The sequence below is a fragment of the Colossoma macropomum genome, unplaced genomic scaffold (assembly GCF_904425465.1).
Source record: "Colossoma macropomum unplaced genomic scaffold, Colossoma_macropomum, whole genome shotgun sequence".
Taxonomy (NCBI): domain Eukaryota; kingdom Metazoa; phylum Chordata; class Actinopteri; order Characiformes; family Serrasalmidae; genus Colossoma; species Colossoma macropomum.
The window spans coordinates 241,430-264,947 of NW_023494802.1; the positions used below are offsets into that span (position 1 = coordinate 241,430).

The 23,518-nt window shown below is 36.4% G+C and overlaps 1 protein-coding gene across 1 annotated transcript; it reads right to left on the reverse strand.

The window, feature by feature from the left end:
• Positions 1-547: 547 nt before the first annotated feature.
• LOC118822542 (cadherin-like protein 26) lies at positions 548-22,976 on the reverse strand. Its single transcript, XM_036591658.1, has 14 exons — positions 22,826-22,976; positions 17,810-17,872; positions 16,659-16,754; positions 15,932-16,087; positions 14,758-14,905; positions 9,676-9,863; positions 8,173-8,301; positions 7,271-7,456; positions 6,599-6,879; positions 6,263-6,405; positions 4,744-4,953; positions 2,903-3,115; positions 1,671-1,792; positions 548-780 (listed from the first exon to the last, which is right to left on the reverse strand). The coding sequence occupies exons 1-14, from the start codon at positions 22,859-22,861 to the stop codon at positions 691-693; spliced, it is 2,061 nt and encodes a 686-aa protein (XP_036447551.1). The 5' UTR covers positions 22,862-22,976; the 3' UTR covers positions 548-690.
• Positions 22,977-23,518: the final 542 nt, after the last annotated feature.

The window sequence follows — 23,518 nt, forward strand, 5'->3', positions numbered from 1 at the left end:
TGGGCAGGGGCGAGAGCATGAAACCTTGTAGTACTCCAGTACTCGGGGGACTGACATGTGGTTTTCAAGCCACACCTGCTGTTTCCTGTTTGTCAGGAAATCTATGATTCACCAGCAGGTGGGATCTGGCATAGACAGATGGGACAATTTGACCTGCAGCAGCTCTGGCACTATGATGTTGAACGCCGAGCAGAGGTCCACAAACTCTAGTGTAGGTTCCATGAGTGTCGAGATGCAGAATGCAGAATGAAGTGCAGGGCCAATTTTACCATGTTGTGGACAGACCTATTAGCTCTGATCCAGCAGAGGGTTGGTAATGGTCTTCAGATGGGGTAGGACCAGGCATTCGAAGATCTTTGTAACTACAGAGCTCATCGCTACTGGCCTATAGTCATTTACTCCATTGATGTTCTTTTTGTTGGGGACTGGAATGGTGGTGGATGATTTAAGGCATGTGGAAACAGAACAGAGTTCCAGTGATTTATTGAAATTGTTGGTAAAAACTGGCACAGCAGTGCTTTAGGGTGAATGGAGTGACTAGATCAGGTCCTGGGTCTTTTCTCACATTCTGTCTGCTTTAATCCTTTTCTCCAGCTTGTGTTTGGCCTCCTTATAGAGAATTCTGTCCCCACTCCTGACTGCTGCCACTTTTTCCCTCTGAAGCTGTCTGAGTTCAGCGGAAAACCAGTGTTACTGTATTCCACCGGTCATAGTGGAAATGCAGCTGTCCTCACAGAAACTGATGTATGACGTCACAGTGTCTGTACATTCATCTAGGCTCTAGAGCGAAAGAGAGTAATATAGGGTAAGATAGAGCACATCAGGGCAAGGTAAGAAATAGTGGGGTGGGCTGAGAAAGGTAGGGTTAGGTGACAGTTTAGAGTAGGGTTAAGACACAGTAGTGTAGGGTATGATTGGGTAAGGCAAGAAAGGTCACGGTAGGGTAAGATAAGGTAAGGTATGTAGAGTAGGGCAAGGTGCTGTAGGTTAGAGTACAACAATGTAAGATAAGATCAGACAAAGTAGGTAAGAGAAGGCATGGTAGGGTAAGATATGGTAGGATAGGGTAAGATAAGAAATAGTAGGGTGGGGTAAGGCAATGTAGGGTCAAATGACAGCATAGGGTAAGAAAGGATAGGGTGAGATAAGGTAAGAAAAGGATATGGCAAGATATTTTAGAGTGGGGTTAAGACACAGTAGTGTAGGGTATGATGGGATAGTAAAGTAGGGTAAGGTATTGTAAGATAGAATAGGACAGTGTATGGTAAGTTAGGACAAAGTAGGTTCAGGGTAGACATGGAAGAATAGGGTAAAATAAGGCAGGGTACAGAAAGACACGGCAGGACAGGGTAAGCAATGGTATGGTAAGACAGAGTAGTATAGTGTAAGTTAAGGTAGTATAGAGTAGGGTAAGGCACAATAGACTAAGGTAAGGTAGGAAATAAAAACAAATGTAAGCATTTTGGTTGAAAGCATAAACACAATTTAATATAAAAAATATGGTATGTGTTTATACTGGAAAACGGAGAATGGAAATTTATTTTCTGGACAAATAATCTACATAAATGGGACAGAACAAAATTACAGCCTTTGTGAGAAGTGCACAAATAGGTCAGTTCACATACATGCAATTTCACATTGTTTTAATATGTCAGTCAGTCCAAACAAACCTTGGCGAGTGAGCCCCCTCCGACCTCATTATAGATGATGAGGGTTTGGGTTCCTTCGTCTTGGAGGTATTGTGTAAATTGCTTCGCTTTGTGTTCCCAATAGAAACAACAGCAGAGCAGCACTGAAAAGACATTGACAAGTGTTACATTTCAGAAAATGATGTGTTTTATCTGCAGCACTGGCCTGGAATGTGGCTGTATTACTCTTTGTTTTCTTTTATATTTGTCAGGCTGACAAAACACCAACTGCAAATATACACTATATTGACAGAAGTATCAGGACACACCCCTTACTTATTAAGTTCAGGTGTTTCAGCCACACCCATTGCTGACAGGTGGATAAAGTTAAGCTCACAGCCTTGCAGTCTTGATAGACAAACACTGACAGTAGAATGGATCATACTGAAGAGCTCATTGACTTTAAACTTGGCACTGTCATAGGATGCCACCTCTGCCACAAGTCAGTTTGTGAAAGTTGCCTGCTAGATCTGCCCCTGTCAACTCTAAGTGCTAGTATTGTGAAATGGAAGTATCTAGGAGTGACAACAGCTCAGCCATGAAGCGGTAAACCACGCAAACTCACAGAGTGGGGCCGCCGAGTACTGAAGCACACAGTGCCTATCCTCTGTTGAATCACTCACTAAAGAGTTCCAAATTGGAATTCTGGAAGCAACATCATCAAAAGACCTATGGATCAGGAGCTTCACGAAAAGGGTTTCCATGGCTGAGCAGCTGAACACAAGCCTAAGATCAAAATGCACAATGCCAAGCGTCAGATGGAATGGAATTTTGTGGAGTGACAAATCATGCTTCTCTATCTGACAGTCTGATGGAGGAGTCTGAGTTTGGCGAATGCCAGGAGAACGTTACCTGCCTGACTGCGTTGTGCCAACTGTAAAGTTTAGTGGAGGAGGGATAATGCTATGGGGTTGTTTTCATCAAACACTTTTGAGTGGAAGCTGTGGGGACCAACTCTGTATTAATGCCTATGAATTTAGAATGGGATTCATAAAAGCTCCTGTAGGTGCAATGTGTAGATGTCCAAATACTTTTGTCCATATAGTTTAAGTAAAGTTAGGAGCTACAATTTTAACGAGAGTCATTTTAAAGAAAGTGATTTGATTTTATCCCAGCAGATACAAAGAAGAGGCCTACGTTCATGTGAAATATTACAACTAGTATAAATGAGAAAGCTATAGAATCTGTCTTGACTTTTTCCTAGAGACCCTTACAAGCCAATAACACCATCGATCCCAGTAGGATTCCTAAAGATGCTCCATGCAGGTTGGAAAAATGAGGCAGACACACATCTTTATCCCCACAGTCACACACCACGACATTCAGAGTGTCTAGTCCTACTTTCCCCTGCTGGTCCTCGATCCGCAGTGGAACCAAGTAGTTCCCGTATGGCAATCTCTTAAGACTTATCAATGAAGATTCAGACCCTGCAGCAGAAGCACAGCAGACAAACCACATTAAACTTTTATGGTCTTTCTGTATGTGCATACCTTTCTGTATTGATATTGGCATTTTTACACATAACAGCAAGCACCATGACAGTAGTTACCAACCATGCTATTGGAGATCTACTGCCCTGCAGAGTTTAGTTCCAACCTACGTCTAACATGCTGACTCCCCCTGCCCTCACCGACCTTGCCTAACCAAAAGAATCTGATCCAGCTATTCAAGGACCTTTGAAGAAGTTAAGTAGCCAGAGAAGGTGTGGTACTCAATAGAAAGGTAGATCATAAGGCCCAGAGCTGGTGACCGCTGTATTACTGCTATATTTCCAGATCTACAGTGATTTAATCTCAGCTGATGAGATATGTCACTTCTGTCAAATTTTAGAAATGGATAAATCCAGGCACACAAACTATCTTCCTCTTGTAACTGATAAAGGCCAGACTCGATAACTGTTTTTGCTTTAGAGTGAATGGATATGGGAGCTCTGCTTTGGGCAAACAATAATGTAAGGCCTTTTTTTCATCTGAATTTCTGAAAGGTTTTTCAGTTTCTTAGGTTCTTAGGAGTCTCTCTTAAATTGTTGGGCAAGAAGGAATTTGAACTGCACTTCTTCCAGTAAAATCCATTCAGTGGCTCCATTTGATCATACTGATCCTTGTTAGAGGAGGATCATTCCCCTCTCTACAACTCTAAGCACAGCCATTAAAGCCCCTATCAACCTGGTTTCAAATGTTTAAGTTCTTGTTTTGATAGTAAACAAATATGTTCAAAAGCATATGACAATGTTATGTGCAATACATTTATATAGCTGAATACAATTTAATAGTGGATGAATGCTCCAAAAATTCCAAGCTGCACCTGCTTATAACTGTATATCCTGCTGTAACTAAAGTAATTTTACAGGGAAACAATGTGATGCCTTGATGTTGAAGGGGTAGCTAATGTCGCACTAAACTAACTACTATAATTTCATTCTTACGGTTAAGATGGACCGCTGTTACAAATTAAGTCATTCTTTTAAAGCAAGGTCCTGCTACAGGTGGCTAACACAAGTAGGAAGCAGTGTCTACCTAAACTACAAACACCACTGTAATAAAATTTCACAACAAGCACTGTTAACACATTTAGAAAAGCTTAAATAAGCCACTTGCTGAGAGTCTGAGAGTTTGCCTGGGACTCAGAGCAGTGGGAGATCAGTCAATGTATGAGGAGGAACACAAGTAGCTGACATATACACACTGCTAACTTGGCAGATCACCTGTGCCAAATTTAGTCTGACCCAACTGTAGAAAAAGTCATTAAAAAAAAAATTCTCCCAAGAACAGACAAACATTCTCTGCCAGTTCAGAGTAAAAACACCACAAATAAAAATAGATAGTTTATAGTCAGATGAGTAGACAGGGGTTTTAATATTCTTCAATGCATCATGACTACTTTAAAACCCTTAATCTTAACTATGATCAGAAAAGAGAAGATGTTAACAACAAAGCTCTCATCTTGTGATGAGTAATGATCTCTAATGAAGGCATTTATGCCAACTGCCAAATTAGGACGGGGTTGTTGGGGAAAAAACAGTGACGGTTTGAAAAACTACTAAAACATTGTTCACCTGTGCTTGGGTTTAACTTCCACATGCTCAACAGCTCCTTATCTTCACTTGCGATAGAAAAGGAAAAGGGTCCATCATCAGGCTTCACCATCACCCGGTCAGTCTTATTCCCACACATGACCGAGATGTTGGAGGTCAAGTAGGGTGCATTATCATTTAGATCTCCTAGTTGGATCACCAAAGTTCCTGTGCCTGTGGCAGGAGGCTCCCCTACAGAACGAAGATGGAGAAAGTAATTGGCCGAAGTTTTATATGCAAAGACTGAACGCCCAAGTATAAGTGATATTTTTAAATGATGCATTTTCCTAGTTTGACTCTTCGACCCGTTCATAGCAGTGCAAGCAGCAGCCTAGCTATAGCACGCTATGTTGCTCTGATAGAATCTGTGAATGTAGCTTCCTGTTCAAATACAGCTTTTAAATGTCTTTTAGAGTGCAGCCTTTGGCACCTTCAGCAGAATACACTGGACAGACACTCGCAGGAGAACTATGGATAAATCAACAAGCAGCAAAGTAACAATAGCAGCGGCTTGGTGGAGCTCCCCTCGAGATCCTCCACTGTAACAGGAACCCACAAGCTGTATGAACGAGAGTGAGCGATGCAATCATAGTGGAGCTGAACCACTGACTGTATATGTGACATATATGATATACACTCTCTGACTGTATATATGATTTACAGTATGATATGTACACTCATTGACTGTATATATGATATATATGATATACACACTTATTAACTGTATGTATGATATATTTGATATATACAGTCAATGGTCGGAACATGCAGACACTGTTGTTCACACTGGATGCCAGTCATGAAAATTGGATCATAAAATTTGATAATTGTGGAAATCAGACATTTTCATGTTCAGGTTCTGTGATCACATGATCAAAATATGGTTATTGAATTATTAAAAGTAACATTCTGACAATGCTTATTTTGTCCACTCATGTAGTTATAACAAAATGCACTGCTCTTAAAATAGAAACAAAATTTACAGATTACAGTTGCAATTAATCACAATTAATTTAACAAAATAAAGCATTTCATCAAGATTCATTCTTTTAATCGCTTGGCAGCCCAAGTTTATCCAGTATTTTTATTTTTATCCAAATCTTTATCCAAATTATTAGTTTGCAGACAAATGTGAAGTCATGATAATTACATGTTTACAATGTATTTGGATATGTACCAAACACTGCACCCATGAATGGAGACGTTAATTTGAGAATTAAATTAACTTACAAAAACATCATTCGTAACTAAGGACTCTTGATCTCTTGATTTTGTAAAAATATTTTTTTTAACAATCATTTCAATGGTTACTAGCCTAGCAAAACTCATTCAGAATCTTATCTGCTTTTGATATTTTGTTTAGTTTGGGATCAGCCAAATTAGCAGATGGGTCTTCAGTGCAGGAACTACAGAAAGGATTCTTTATGACATATTTGCACCACATAACACACACAAAATAACTACAACAGAATGAATGATGTCTGAAATGTGTTTGTTGTACCATTGTCTATTGCTCGGATCAGAACCGTGTAGGTGCTGTTGACTACGTATGGAGACTCGCAGTCCATCTTCATCACTGTGGTGACCTTGCCTGTTTTGGGGTCCACCTTCACCCACTTGGCTGGATCGTCTGCTAATTCATACCTTGAAACCACAAACAAACAAATAATCTTGATGACTCATAACGTTAAACTCTGCAAGCTCTGAAGCTCTTTAAGATTCTTGTGGCTAGACAGTCTGAGGCTAAAAACGATACTGCAGAGCCACACCCAGAGGTGAATTCAACTGCAAGCACTGCTGTACTGCTGGCTGGAGTCCAACTACTTTTTATACGTACCTGATTTTATCAACGTCTGAATCCACGTCTTTGACGATGGGTTCGTACAGCACCTCTCCCGGGTTCCCTTCCTCTTTCTTGTACACTGTCTGAATCTTCTGCTGAAACACTGGCGGGTCATTCACATCAATGACTTTGACTTCAACTGTAGTAGTGTTGGGTTTTCTCGCAGCGCGCATGGCAGGAGATGCTGGCTTTCCGTCGATGCATAAAAACAAAGGCTCCTCATTCTCCACTGATATTTCCAGCTGAGTGAGAGTTGTCCTCTCATAATCCTTCCCCTGTAAAGAATGGACATTGATTTCCACAAAAAACTAGTAAAATGCTATGAACTCTGAGCAACTTCATCAACCAAGACATCCTAATGCTATTAAAACTGTTCATTAAAATCTCTATTATCCTGTATGTATCTTATATGGAATAAGCCTGGGATTTTAAAAGGTTAAGATTTTTCATGTCAATACAATGCCATTAACTTCATAAACATCTTATGAATATTGACACACACTGTTCATAAATACCCAAGTATTACTTTTAAAATGGTTTATTTTGTACATGTGTTATGAAGCCCCTATTTAGGTAGCCTTCTAATAAAGTGTTACCGAACATTCAAGATTTCTATAAGAAGTAATATAATCTAATGTGAATTATGAATAAAGTGAATAAATAAACCTTGATGACTGTTAACACTCCTTCGTTTGTTTTCAGGTCTGTCTCAATCTTGTAGTTGCCCTCCTCATTGCCCTTCAGGATCTTGTACACGGCTTTAGATGCTGTAGTGTTGGGGGTATCCTTGTCTTCTACGGACAGCCTTAAAATCTCTTTGTTGGTTTCCATCTCCATAACCTGAGTATTGTACTACACCAAGAGATGTCAAAATAGTTGTTAAAAAATTCTAATATAGAAAATTCTTGTGTAGATAGATAGATAAAATGCATTGATTGATCCATGTATTTATATATATATATATATATATATATATACCGAAAAATATGTAAGGGGGTATAAAAAAATATCTTAGCTGTAAACAATTATAGGAGCAGTAGTAGTGCAAGAGCAAGTTCACTGAACTAGTTTCCAATACAGAGATGCAGTGCTTATACATTTTAGTGCAATTAATGATAGATCATAATATAAACATTTAATAATAGCAGATAATGATTTAATTTTTAGCAAATAATACACAGCTTGTAGTGATAACAAAATATTCATACCGTTAAACAGGCCAAGTTGGACCTGCAAAATGTGAATCTTTAGGATTTTTTGATGACTCATTATCCTTCATATTCTATTTTCAAGGATTAATTTTGAGGTTTTTTTTTTCATATGTATTTGTTTTCTTGTTTAATTGCCTTATGTTACAAACAAATGTGCACCTTAATAAAGCAGCTTAAAAGCTATCATGCTACCATTCATTAAAAAAAATGCTAACAATAAATGAAAAAGAAAAGCCATCAGGACGCACTACACACAGGACTTCATACTCTTTGGTGGCCACTGGTTCCATTAACTGTTAGCCATGTTAGCTATTCCTCTAATCAGAGTGAATACATGAGCAGTTTAAACAGACTCACCTTTGTGGCAGTGAACACAGGTAGATGTGTGTTGGAGTCAATGATGGCTATATTAACAGTGGCAGTAGAGGAGAGCGCTGGGTTTCCATGATCTTGGGCTTCAACAAGCAGTTTATAAGTCTTTGCTTTCTAAAGCAAATGAAACAAGTAGGTGTTAGCAAATTTGTGTATATGTGTATGGATACATTTATCTTTATGTCATTTTATTTACAAAATCTCAATATGTTATACAAAGCAATAGAATCCATAAATGCAGGTTATGTGTACTATACACATTGGAAGTCACATATCAACAACATCCAGAAACGCTGCCACTTTCTCTGGGCTCAACCTTGTCTAAGCTCAGTGCAAATGTGTTTTGTAGTTGATGAATCAATCTTTCCGATTGTTTATGGAAATGATGGCCGTCGTGATCTCTGAGCCAAGGAAAAAAACAGACCATCCAGATTGTTACCAGCTTAAAGTGCAAAATCCAGCATCTGTCATTGTGTGTGTGTGTGTGTGTGGGGTGGGGTGGGGGTGTATTAGTGGGTTACCTGCACATCTATGAAAGCACCATTAACACTGAGCACATTTTGGAGCAACATATCGCTGTTGACAGAACAAAACCTTGTATCTCCATAATGATAACTTTACAGGAGAAAGAAAAAAATACACTTTCCTTTTGACATAAGTCAATGGAACCAGACTTTTTTCCAAGTAATTTTAGGTAATTTTTTTGGTCCATTCATCATGGAATTTACATACAATGTAATACTGGATACTTTCAAATTATGCCAAAAACTTCAAAACAACACAAATAGAGATACAACGTTTTGCTCCAAAAGCACCGATAAACTACCTTTCAGACAGTGTCTTTTTCAGGGATGTCCATGATTATTTCAACATGACATCAAGAAACACTCAACAACATGTTACAACAACATGGCTGTGTAATCAGTGAGTGTGAGTGCGAGACTGGCCTGCTTTATTAAACTCAAAATACGACAATGAAGGCTCCATATAGTTACACTTGTATGACAGAAGAACAATACAGGTCAAAAAGAATTTACTACTCACCACTTTTTGTTTTTATCACAACTGGGATTGTAAAATGTAAAATCTGGTAGATGTTTGACACATTTTTATTTTATTTTGCTTTCTTAATTAGTTACATTCAGCAAATAAACAGTAATGGTGCATTAAAGTGTGTTCTCTGTAGATGACATGTTAATGTAATTTCTACTTAGAAAATGTAATTTGACCAGGAGAGCCCGAAATTCTGCATACAGAAAGAAAGCATAAATTTATTTCTCAGTTTTTGGCAGGCTAGCATGTGTTTTATTTGGATGTTTCTCAAGTAATAAAATACTGTCTTTATTACTGATATTAGCAAAATGATTTAGCATCCAGTGTTACATCAAGGCCTATAACTGTAGCTTTTGGTTGCAGCCTTATCTGGAGAGGACTCAAAAGTGACGCTCTGTTTTTGTGTATTATTCATGCGTTAATGATGACTCTCACTTCGTAATCAAAGCACCCAGTGAAGGCGAGCTGTGCGATGATGTTGTCGTCTGAAGCGCGTGCACTAAGAGGCTTGAGGGTGATAACTGGTGATGCCGGCTCCTGAGACACCACCCTCATGGTGATGCGAGAATTCTCATTGCCTTTCTCGTCTTTGTCTTTAGCCTGCAGTGAAACTGGGAGCACTCCTATTACAGCAGGAACAGAATGATATTACTTTGACTGAATGCAGATAAAAAGCAACATTTCAATGTAATATATTTTATTCATATAGAAAGTCAGAGACATCAGAGAGCATCTTTCATTTATTTGATTTCCAGTTTTTAGGTTCATTTTTCAGTGTCGGGGAAAAAACCAGAAAACATATTTAGAAGAAAATTAAACAGAAGTTTCTACAACTAAATCTAATCTCAGCTGTTTGAGTGTTCAGTGTGTCACTCTTTACCTTTATTATAGCTTCCATTCTTTTCAGGAGACACACTTTCAGTTTCTCAAAGAAATCTGCAGACACTCCTCCAAAGTTCAGTCTTAAAAGCTGGTTGATCATTTTCTGAAGTAATCAAACACATTCAGGGATGTTGAGGTCTGGGCTCTGGGGTGGTCATTCCATTGCTCTCTGAACACCAGCCTTCTTTGTTTGATTTGAAAAGATGAAAGCCTTAAGTGCTGTTTATATGATGGGGGCAGTTTTGGTGTCTACCACATCTTTCAGATGGTTGTTAAGAGTACCGTTTTTTTCTGTAGCTTTTTTTGAAACTCCTGTGTTTTCACTTCTTTTACTTTGACTTTCTCCTTCATTATGCAAGTGTATTCTCTTAAAGATATTTAATCTCTTTAGAAATATCTCCTGAAATATGCATATTTTTTACTTAATGGCCATTTTGACTGGAAATTAAATGAATGAAATTAAATGATGGTCTCTGAATCTCATTCAGTACTGTTCTATGTAAAGTGACCTTGGACATGAGAAAGGCACTATATAGAGGGAACAAACAAACAAGCAAAGAAAGATTTGTTTTGCAAAACATTACAAAATAACCTCAAAGTAGAATAAAGTTCTTCAGGCATGGCCTTTCTGTAAAGATTTTTTTTTTATTGTGTTAAAGCCAGTATGACACTTAAAATGTGTTTTACAGTTTTATGCAGCATCATGTGTTGAATTCTAGGAAAACATTTTTACATTACTTTATAAATGCATTCATAAGGCATTATATGACATACATAGTACCTTATATAAGCTTACATGTCATAAGCTTGCCTAATTGCTTATTATTAGCTACTGTATAATTAAATGCATAACAAATAAAGGTTTTTTGAGGTAGATTTTTTATTCATCAAGGTACAAACAATGTAAATGTTTCTCAAAAGTACAACAGTGATTTTAAGGTCCAACTGTGAACCTTAAATAAGTTTTTCCAGGTGAAAAGTATGTATTTGTACCTTTTCATAACCTAATGTTTTAAAACAGAACAATACAATAGAAAGCCTGGAGACGAGACGGGGTGTGTGGAGTCAATACAACAAAAAATATGATTTAAATGGGTTATGGTACAATAATGTTCCCTGATTAAAGGTACTGAGATATACCCTTGAGGGTGCCACCCCAGTGACAAGAGGGGTACCGCCCTAGTGACAGTTTACTACCTTTATTTCTGTGTGTAGAACTACTGTCTTTGCTAAAGAACCCTTGAAGAAACCATCTTTTTTTAAAGTGTATAATGATGTTGTGGTATATTCTGGTACAGTTTGTCTCAAAGTGTTAAACACAGAATGTGACATGTTGCTTGTGCAGTTTCTTTTTTAACAATGAACTATGTGCTACTGAATATTTTAGGTACTGAAATAAAATGTCCTTAACATTTAAAAGATGTTTGAAACACGCTCACTTCACTTAAAGTCTGTAATAAAGCATAAAGCTCTGTAAAGTGTTGTGTTGCATTACAACATTAGTGTCCTTCTTGTTCTTATGAACAAATATTATAATGCATTATAGAACCTGACTTTATAGAGTAATTTGTTCTTGCTTTATAACGTATTATGCATGTAACGACAGCTTCTTAAAAGCAACTACACAAGCTTTCAACAGTCATTATGCAATACTGTATGCCATATAATGCTTTATGAAAGCGTTTTTGAATGAAAATGGGATTCACAGGAAGCATTGCTTTCACAGAATTCACAGAAAGTGCTTACATATAATTGTATATGATTGATGATGTTAGTGTCATTAACTACACAGAATAAAGTGATGAATCACACTGAATTAATTCATTTAGTTGACAGCCCCGCTAATCACATTTAAATTTCATAGAAAGACAACATAAATAGCTACCTACCTCTATGAGTAATGATGATTGTGTAAGGTCTAAAGACTTGTTTCACTTTTAAACTGAAGCAAATTAAGTGTTTTCTTCACTTCACAGCAATTGTCCATATTCAGAGCTTTTTCTTGGGGTTAAATTAAGGGGCTGTTATTTACATTTATGAGCCAAAAGCTTTGGATTATTTGTTAACAGAAAACTAATCAATATTTAATTATTAATAATATTTTGTTAATAGCTATGAATAGTGTGTACGCAGTTGTCTGTATCCTGTTGAAAGTCATTAAGCAGTTATTTATTATCTTGCAATTTTATGATGCACACACTTTTAGTTCATTCTTAGCTAATCATCATTCAATGGTTAATATGCTGCATTCCAGTTATAAAGCTGCCCCTGAACTTACTTACTTACATGGCCATAACCAGCTATGAGGACACTGAGGTCCGAACCTCAGTCGTTTCAGAAGGATTTTTTTTCACTTCTCTCCATTCATGAAATTAACCATAAAAACAGCGCCGTTATGATAATACAATAGTCTACTCAGGGCCACCGTGTCACGGATCTACCAGAGTGAGGACAGAATATTTACTATGCATCATTTTTATGATAATGAAAATGGATTTTTGTTCTGTGAGCACTGTCACTGTATTATGACCAATTAAAATCTGTCAATTTCCGCCTTATTTTCTCCAACTCTCCAATCACTGCTAAGCAACCGCGGCTATCCACTATTGCTTCAGTATGTTAGCATCATGTTCGTGACAGGCGTTGGGACACAACAGTGTTTTTGTCAGATTTATGAGGAAAAACAGCAAACCACGTACTGCTGTGCAACAAGAGTTACACTGAATATGCCATATGGCATACTGATAATAAGATGATTTAATAAGAAAACTTTCAAAATAAGATTTACTACAATGATAAGACATGAATGTCGCAGAAAAAACAAAAAGGCTTCTGCTGAAACTCATGAAAGCCATGCTGAAGACGCTTAGAGCCGGTTATCAAAAACTGTAATATTGATTAAAATAGAACTCATTAAGGATTCTAGGAGGTTGTGACAACATACAGTCAATGTGGTACAGATTAATTTGTTGACGGCTGTGTCGTCAACATTGTCACAACCTCCTCGAAAGTTGTCAGACAACGTGAGGAATTACATTTCAAAGTTGTGATAATGTAGAAAAGCACCAAGCAGACAATGTTGTGGGCACCAAAACAGTACGTCGTCACAACTGTGTTTTCAGGGCCGTTAGGAATAAAACCTGATAGTTTTGCTTCCTAACGGGAATTGGCTTGATGGTGGTTGCCATTAGAGGCCATTAGGAAACGAACAAATGTATCTGGAAACATCTGATGAAATGATCAGAATCCTTTACACATTGATATCAACCCATCAGGAAAACACAGAATACAGTGACTACTGAAAACCAACAGGAACCAACAGACAATTTTAATGGGTTCTATGACTTTTTTCAACAGGGAAGTACATTAAATGTAATTCTCTAGCTGTGTTATGGATGAAAAATGGATTAGGTGATGATGTCGCTAAACAGAAGCAGCCAAAAGTTACCATGCCATTGGGCCACTTCTGCCATTGTGGCAGAGAGTGCATGCGCACGTGACATCACTGGGGCTGAGAGTGCATCTGGCTGAGAGTGCATGTCTGCAGCCAGACTGTATTGGGGGAAGATTGTAGCTAGCTAAGAGTTTATGTGCGCAAATAACCAATTAAGATTGTAAAATGCAAACCCTATTTTTCATTTTTTGTTTGGACTGCTCGTAATGTTGCTGGCTAAATTATCATGCTTTAGTCTAGCTCCAGTAGCTGCTCAGTTTAGCCTACTGTTTGCTATATTAGTGATTAAATTAGATGTTAAAGTTGCCTACTCATAACATTCTGCAACCAGCATGACAAAGTTTACTGTGAACTAGCATGTTGATAGAATAGCATCATGTTATTAAGGAATCATCAGGTACGTTAGGCTGTATTTTGTTTCAGCTGCCTTTCCCATTAGCTGGGTTTGGTACAGACAGCCCTTTATCACATATATGTTTAATGTGTGTTTTTTCAGTAATCAGTGAGGACAGAGATACAAAAGGAACAAGCAGAGAAAGAGAGAGAGAAAAATAAATGAAATAAAATCAGTTTGAAACTACTTGGTTTAGTGTATGTTTCAACATGTTTTTAGCTAAAAATAAACATAAACAAATAGTTAAATGATTAAATAATCAGGGCAACTGGAGTCAAATCATTTTATGGAAGAGTAATAGCGGTTTATGAAAGAATGGAGGGATGGGAAGGGAACAAATGAAAGAAAAAGGTGCATAACAGTTATGGATGGGCAAAAAAGGAGCAATGATTTGGTTAAGAAAAACTCTAAAGGAGAAACTTACGATTGGTGTAATACTGATATTTGGCATTTAGTTTATTCACTATGAGATGTAGGTCACATTTCTTTCAAATTATTTGTGTCAATGATCAATTTACTAGAATTATATAATGATGTTTACCTTCATACTTCATTTCCTGTTCCTAGGAAATATGAGTATTTGAGTATTTTTTTCTTTGGTTGAGTGTTTGATTGCCCGTGACTCAGAAGGATAAGTGGTTTAGAAAATATGTGTTTGTGTGTGAGTGTTTGATTGATTGTCTTCTTGTCTTTGATGCACTTACAAGAGATTCTCACAATAATTTGCAAACTTTGTGTGAATGTTCCCTTGTTAATGGTGTTTGTGAGGCAGTACTTTGGTTCTGACCTTCTTGGATGTTTTCTGGAATTGTTGTATGTAGAACCTCAGGTAAGAACTGAGGCGCATTGTCATTTATGTCCTTTACGGCTACGCTGAACGACAAAGATTTGTCAAGAATTTCATTGGTTTCTCGATCCGTCACATCAAACTTCACCTGATTAATTACAATGAGACACAAGGAGATTAGAATATATTAAAAAAAAATCAGAAGCTGAAGGGACGATATATCTAAAACATCATCTCTGTCATAAAAAAGCTTGAATACCTGAAAATGTAAAGATCATTTTCACTGATCCATTCATCGTGTTCTAACAACGCAAACAGCAGTTGGAGTTTTCAAATGTACATCGTCACAATGAAATTACTGGATAAATACAGTTTGTGAACCCTTTAGATTGTTTCTATATATTTCTAAATATGATGTAAAACATAGATTTTCACAAAGCCCTAATAGTAGATAATAAGAACCAAATTAAACAACGGAAATGATCACAGATCTGTGAGTGGCAAAAGTATACAGACTTTGCTTTTAGTGGCCTGATCCCCTTGTACAGCATGAATTGCAACTAATTGTTTTCAGCAAATATTAGTTCTACACATCAACTTTTTTATTTTAGCCCATTCCTCCATACAGAACAGCTCTAATTCTGGGCTGTTGGTGGGTTTCCTCTCATGAACTGCTTGCTTCAGGTCCTTCCATAACATTTCTATAGGAATAAGGTCAGGGCTTTGACTTGGCCATTCCAAAACATTAAAATTAATGTTCTTCTTCAACCATTCTTTGGTAGAAAGACTTGTGTGCTTATATATATATATATATATATATATATATATATATATATAGTATATATATATATATATATATATAGAATGGCCAATATATATATATTGGCCATTTTTCCAATAGCCAATGTTCCAATGTTTTTTTATGACAGATTATATGGAGATAAGAATAAGATATGAATGAGAAGAATGTGAACCTTCTCTAATGGCTGAGTTATATTTAAACACTGACATAATTACCCTTAAAGTTACAGTTCCCTTGAAAATGTGAACAATGCTAATAATGAAGGATGGATATCCAGAAGCTAGCATTATGCGAATGAATCATGCTAACTGCTCGCTATTTGTTTTCATTTCTTTTTTTTTTTTTAGTTAATAAGGACAAGCAGTGACTCACCATGAAAACAGGGTACATTTCTCGGTCTATAGGTTTGTGTATGCTGACCACACCAGAGAAGGGATCAATGGTGAACACACCCTTTGGGTCTTCAGTCACACCCTGACCGCTGATACTGAACCGGAGTTTGTGCATGTTGCTCTTATCGTTGAACAACTGGTTCCGGCAGAGAGAGAACAAAGGTTATTATTTTTATTATTTTTATTATTATTATTATTATTATTATTATTATTATTGAAAGAAAAGCAACATCTTTATTGACATTATTGGTCTATCTATGTAGCTTACATGCATTGTCTTGTCTTTGTAAATTTGTGAACGTTCTATAAAGTGCCTGTGCTTGTATTGAGCTTAATTGAGTTTAGTCAGTCACTCAGTTTAATCAATCCTTGATTAAGTTAAATCAGGCTAATTGATCTGCATTGAAGAATAGAGGAAATGAACCTGTCAGTACATCAAACAAAAACTGAATAAACTGGATTCTCCTTATGTTTTAGTGTATTTTGGTTAATTTGTTTTTATTCTAATAGTATGTAGTGTTTTTTTTCTGTTTGTTTATTTATGTATTTTCAGACTTGTTCAGACTTATTTCCCAGATAAACAGTATTAACTTTTTTTTTTGTACAGTCCAAACTTCTAATTCTAGCTTCTTCTGCAGGTGCAGTGAGACGTCCCTGTGGAATGAGGACTCAGCTCGTAATCCCTCCTCTGTGACTGTGTGAGTTACCTGTGTGGACACTTTGGGGAAAGGTCCAGGATCCTCCTCCTGCAGCTCGATTGTAGAGAGAACCCACCTCCTCTTAGTGCGAATCAGCACGCGCTCCTTACAGAGGAGATGAAAATGAAATGATAATGTTGATGAAGTTCAGCTGAGGTGGAGAAATTGTACTACAGTGGAAGCACAGGTACTATATTAAAATCTTCATTAAAAATGAAATTATGGAACCAAGATATACCTGAGTGAAAGTTTAAATGTATGAACATGTAAAAATGCTCAGGGACACTGCTGTTCACACACTGTTGAACTTTTGGAATCAAAGTTCAACAGTGTGCAACTAATTCAACTGTATAAAATCAATTCATATAAAAGTATAAAATGGAATTGATATGAAAGTGCTATACAACTTCATAGCTTTCATAACTTATACAGTTGTGAAAATGAAGATTAAGAAAGCTGTGCAACATCAGGAAGTTCTGATCAATTTCCATCTATTCAAAATGAAGCTTCATATTCAAATGGATACTTCATATTTCAAAAAATATGTACAACATTTTTCAAAATATACAGTAGATAATTTACAGAATATAATAACTCACAATTGTTGAAAAATTTAACAAAACATCTAAAAATACATTTTGGTGTTACATTGCATAAGCTATTACTACACATAAAATAACAAACTTTATCATTCTTACAAGCGATTGCAAACTTTTGAATTGTAGTTTAAATAGGAGTAAAAGGTTTGACATAAATTTAAGAGGTTTTTACATTAAAATATGTAGGACAGGAGCTGATCACACTCTACATAACCCAGACTAGAGTTTTTCAACAAACTCTTTGTGTCACAGGGTAACAAATAATTTTATAAATGTAAAATTTGAAATGTGCGTGAACTTGACTGTCGAGTGGGAGGCGTCTACAGAACCTTGAGGTTTATAACTGAAATCCTAGAAGGTCTAAATTGAAATGTAAAGACTGAAATATTTTTCACCAAGAAATGTGATTAAGTTAAAGAATAAGTATTCATTTTCAATAAAACTGAAGTGAGGAGTAAATCATTGAATAAAAAATTTTGTTCATTGAAGGCAGTAATGATTTCTTCGCCTTTTTGAGGTTTTCCTGATTTACCATGGCATTCCAAAGCTCTAAATACATACATGCTCCTCCGTGAGGTTCCTGTCCAGGCTCCTCAGGTCACTGTGTGCGGTCTCTGTCCAGAGCTAAGGAAAAATAATATAAGAAAAAAAGCAGAACAAAAATTTTGTTTTTTCTAACTCTAAACAAGATTTTACTTTCTCAAAAAAAGTCAAGTGACTTTTTTCTGGAATATTAAGAGTATTTTTTCAACACACTTCTGAATATTTTAATACACAGTTACTGTTTATTTGCTGAATTTAACATATTGGGAAAAGTAAAACAGTATAAAATGTGGCATAACTTTTCAACAGGCCACAGTTTATGTTTTAATTTCCTCCCAATGAGTTATATACAGCACTGTGCAACAGTCTCTGGCACCTAAGCATGTTATTTAAAACTATTTGTATGGGTAGGAAGTGTGTTTTTTCGGTAAAATCCTCATATATCATCAGAAAAAATACAAATAAACATAAATGCTGTAAAATGTAGCAAGAATTTTGGTTCCAAAATGAAGCACTGACTAAATAATGCAGGTACTAAATGATAACTACAAATCACACTGGAGTTGTAAGAGGCTTGGATGTTTGTAAACGGTTAAACAAAAACATTAACATACATGGAATGATTACTTAATGCATTAATGCTGTTTGAATTTGTTATAAAATAATTGTTTTTCTGATAAACAGATTTGCATTTGATTTCCTCATATGCACTTCCTCTACAAACTTCTGCACATTTTAATGCACTTTTTTTTTTTCTGAATTTTACATACTGGGGGGAGAAAAAATTAAAATGGGGCCTGTGCAAAAGTAATGGCACATTTAATATGCGTTTTAATTTTTTCCAGTATGTTAAACAGCAAATAAATAGAAACTGTGCAGTAATATCTGCAGGAAAAATGTCATATTTGTGTTTTCTCTGTAGAGGATGTGTTATGTATATGTATGCAAAGAGAATAAGAACAATTAACTCTTATTATTTGCTATAATAATAATAATACTTTTCAGATTTCAGCACCTTTCTAATATGCGCGTATGCCAGTTTGTGGCATAAGAAAGAAACAAATGAACAGAGAACAGAGAAGCGGGTCATTTTTTAAATTACTGGTAATTTTTACTAACATAGCATTGTTTGTTTTTTCATTCTTTTTGGGTCTCTGAGATGGTCAGTTTAGTTTCCACATGTCTCTATAAAGACACTGAACTAATGCAGCGTAAACGGATCATCACATTCTCTCATTTCCGCTCATCATCTCTCAGATCAGGATTCTCACTGTCACGCTTTTATGTTGGGTAAGTTTGTTTATGAAGTCTTGCAGGTTTTTTGCCCTGATATGATCTCTCTCTCTCTCTCTCTCTCTCTCTCTCTCTCTCTCTCTCTGTATCTCCCCCCATGTTTAAAGTCTGTTACAGACACTGATGCTGATTTATAATAAAAATACTGTGACCGTATCTCAGTAGTGGTTTGTTGCATGTTTAGATTGTATTATTATGATGATTTATTTGACAATGACATAAAATACATATAAAACTGCATTCATACAGAACTTACAAGCAGTTAAAAAATTATCGAGAATAAAAAGCCCACAGGCTTATTTCCACTGTGGTTCTCATAAAAGATATCAAGATGATTTCATTTACTCTTCTCGACTGGAAGAAGGTTGAGGTTAAGTTGTTTAAAATGATTTGAAGATATTTTCAATACAACTTTAATCAACTTGTTTTGCATCGTCTGCAATGTATTCTTAATAAATTGAGAAGAACTACTATTCCACAAATTGGCTAAATGCTATAATTTGTCACATTCAAATGTTTCGGATCAGACCTCTGGCCCACTCTTCTTTGCAGAATTACTTCAATTCAGCTACAACGGAGAGTTTTTGAGCATGAACTGGCCAGTTAAGTTCTTGAGATGGAGTTCAAGTCAAGACTTTAACTCGGCCACTCCAAAATCTTAATTTTGTTCCTTTTGAGCCAATCTGACGTGGACTGGCTTTGAGGTCATGAACTGGTGTGTGGACATTTGCCTTCAGGATTTTCTGATAGAGAGCGGAATTCATGGTTCCATCAGTTATGACAAGTCATCCAGGTCCCGCAGATGCAAAGCAGCCCCAGACCATCACACTACCGCCACCATGCTTCACTATTGGTGTGACATTTTTATTGTGGAATGTAGTGTTAGCTTTACACCAGATGTAACGGGACCTCTGTTTTCCAAAAAGTTCCTCCTTTGACTCATCGGCCTACAGAATATTATCCCAGTGTAGATGTTTTTGGCAAATGTGAGACGAGCCTTTGTGTTCTGTTTGATCAGCGGTAATTTGCGCCTTGCAGCTCTTTCTTATTGTGGAATCATATACATTGACCTTGACTGAGGCAAGTGAGGCCTGCAGTTCTTTAGATGTTCATCTGGGTTTATTTGTGACCTCCTGGATGAGTTGTTGATGCATTCTTTTACCTCTGTTCCAAGTTTTCTCTATTTGTGGATAATGGCTCTCACTGTGGTTCATTGGAGTCCCAGAGCACCAGCAATGGCTTACTAACTATGGCTTACTATGGCTTAATAACCCTTACCAGACTGGTACATTTCAGTGACTTTGTTTTGCATCTGTGTTTGAATCACTGTAGGACGTGGCATCACATTCTGCGTTTTGAGACATTCTAGCTGCTTCACATTGCCAGATACGCAATGATACAGATCATATGGATGGATTTAGGCCATTTCTACTAAACGAGTTATATAAACTTGTGTTTGACTAACATTTTTATAAGCTGGTTTGGTATGGATGGCTTTCGTCATGTACTTTTCATTGTTAAGATCACCTGACCTGCTTTATAGACCTTTGTATGTGTTACAGGCTCCAGCAATTTATAATTATCACTATTCCTATATTAACACAAGCATTTACTAACATAATTATTTAAAACTATAATTAATTCATATTTAACTCAAAAACTAAGAGATCAAAAGAGATCTTATTATTATATCAAGTAAACATGTTTATACCATTTTTCCAAGCCACCTCACTGATGATATGTTTATATTTACTAAGGTGTTATTAATTGCTTGCTCATAGTTAAAGTCAAAGTCAGCTTTATTGTCACTCCTCCTCACCACAAATGCATTTAGAGAGGAACAAAATGTAGTTTTGAAATGTACTTATTTGTGTTTTGTATTAATTCAATGGAGAGGTCCATACAAACCAGGTATCATAACAGACTTAGCATTACCGAGCATCAGTAATATGTTATAGCCACATTACGAATAAATACAAAAGCACCACTAAGCAAACTTTAGCAGTGATGACAAAGCGCTCGCCACAATGTACTACACCGCAAAGCTTCTGCTTTAAAACCTGTTCAGCATATAACACATTATATGAAAACCTGAGCTTCATTGTCTATGTGCAAGTGATTGTCTGTCAAAGTGTGACTACAATTTATTAATCAAATACGCTGATGATATCTTAGTAATTGGTTTCATCACTTCAGAGGATGAAAACATGTACAGAGAGAAGGTTTGGCTGAATGGTGCACTACAACAATCTTGTTATGAACGTTAATAAAAAAAGAGATAAAAGTAGATTTTTAGGATTTAAGATTTCATCTGATCATTCATACTCACCGAATATCAAAGCAGAAAGCTCAAAAGTGTCTATGTTTTTTAAGGGTTTTAAAGAAGGTGGGCAGAATATTTTAAGGATTTTCTATATGTAAAAAAATAGAACAAATTGGGTCCTTTTAATTTCAAAACTCAAATATGTAAATAAATGGTGCTGTTTTTTAAGTACCCAGTTTTACTTGTATTAGACACAGATGCATGAGAAGTGTTCATTTCAAAGAGAATTCTGTTCCAGCGAAAGCCAAATAAATGAGACTGAAGTGTTTCAATTTTGTTTCATCAACAATTGAACTCCATATTGAGTGTAAAAAGTCAGTCTGTACTGACTTATAATGGAAATGTGCAGCATAATTGAAATAAATTAATATAGCAGTTTTATTTCTTTGTGTGTAGGTGAGTATAGAGAGTATTTTAATGTGTTCTATACAGTCTGGTTTGAGAGTCTGACTTGTTTTGAACAGAAATCTGATGAGATTGCAGGATTATTGGAGCTGATAGAGTTCATTGACAAGCAATAAACACTGTGGGGGATCAGAATCTTCTTTTACGTTCAAGAAGACGGTGTATGGCTACTAAGTTTTTCCTACACCCTTAAAAGAGATCTTTATTAAGGGTTCTTTAGAGAAGACAGTGGTTCTATAAAGAACCATGCACTCTCAAAGAACCATCTGCTTAAATTGTTCTTGGCATGTTGAAATGGTTCTTCAGATTGATGGAGAATGTGTTGGATATGGTTCTATAGTTCTGCTATTGTTACAAGTTTGACATCATAACAATAGAAGAACCCTTTTTCGGTGCCATATAGAACCATATATAACACAATCCCCATCATCTTGAGAAGACCAATTTAAGCATGCATATGTGTTCATGGTTCTATATACGAACATTGCCTTTACTAAAGAATCCTTGAAGAACCATCTTTTTAAAGTGTGTACTTTACAGAGACTGGGTCCTTCAATATGATTTTCTGGGTGTTAAGAGGGAAAATAAAATAAAGTTTATCTTTCAAATGTGCAGCAAAGAAATGCAAAAAGGGTGAGGGAAGCAAAATGTTTGTCACTACATTTTCATTTCTCCATGCAAGAAAACATTTAATCATGTTCTTTGAATGCACGTGGTTCTATATAGAGAACCACTGACCTTACTCAAATGCCTCGGAAGAACCATCTTTCACAGTGCTGTGTGAATTTTAAATTGATGTATGGATGGTTAGTGGCTGTATGAGGGTGTATGTGTGTAGGTTCTTTCTTTTTATTATGTTTTTCAATGAACTCCACTCTTAAATTCCAGTGTATGTATTTTTATATCTAGAAATAACAATAAAGCATAGCTGAACTGAACACATTAGATAGAATAGAGGAAAAAAAAAAAACAGAAGCTCCAGAGAGACTCAGACAGAAATATGTTCTACTTACAGACAGCAGAAGAAGGAGACGGAAGGTCATCCTCATCCTGAAGAGTTAAAGTTAAAATGATCATATATTTTAGCTTCCAAACACAACAGTAAGTTGCTCGACAGAAGGTACAACAGCTGCCACACAGTAACTGTTCTCTCTCTCTCTCTCTCTCTCTCTCTCTCTCTCTCTCTCTCTGTTCTGCAAATACCACTCTCACATGAACGGAAAGAGCTTATTGTGCAGAAGGCAGGAAACACCCTGACAGGTTGCCAGTCCATTGCACTGCAGACACACAGACATTCAGACAAACACTCACACACATCTTGTCTCCAATAGTCCTGACTGCACACCTTTGGACCGTGGTAGGGAACCCACACAGACAACATGCAACAGAGAACATGCAAACTCCACACAGAATGGACCCTGGTCACCCAGCTGGGGAACTGAACACAGGCCCTTCTTGTTTTGATGTGTCAGTGCTACCCACTGTGACACCTGTTAAACCCTTTACTTAAATAAAAGTGAAACCCATAAAAAAGGAAGATGCTAGAATATATAAAACACAAGTAACAATATAAAATTTTACAATGTAAATTAAAAAAGATTAACTGGATGTCAAGAAGGATGATCCATTTAAATAATAAACAAAGTACAAATAGAAAAAATGTAGCACCCTGCCCCCACCCCCTCCCCTATGGCACTCATCAATTC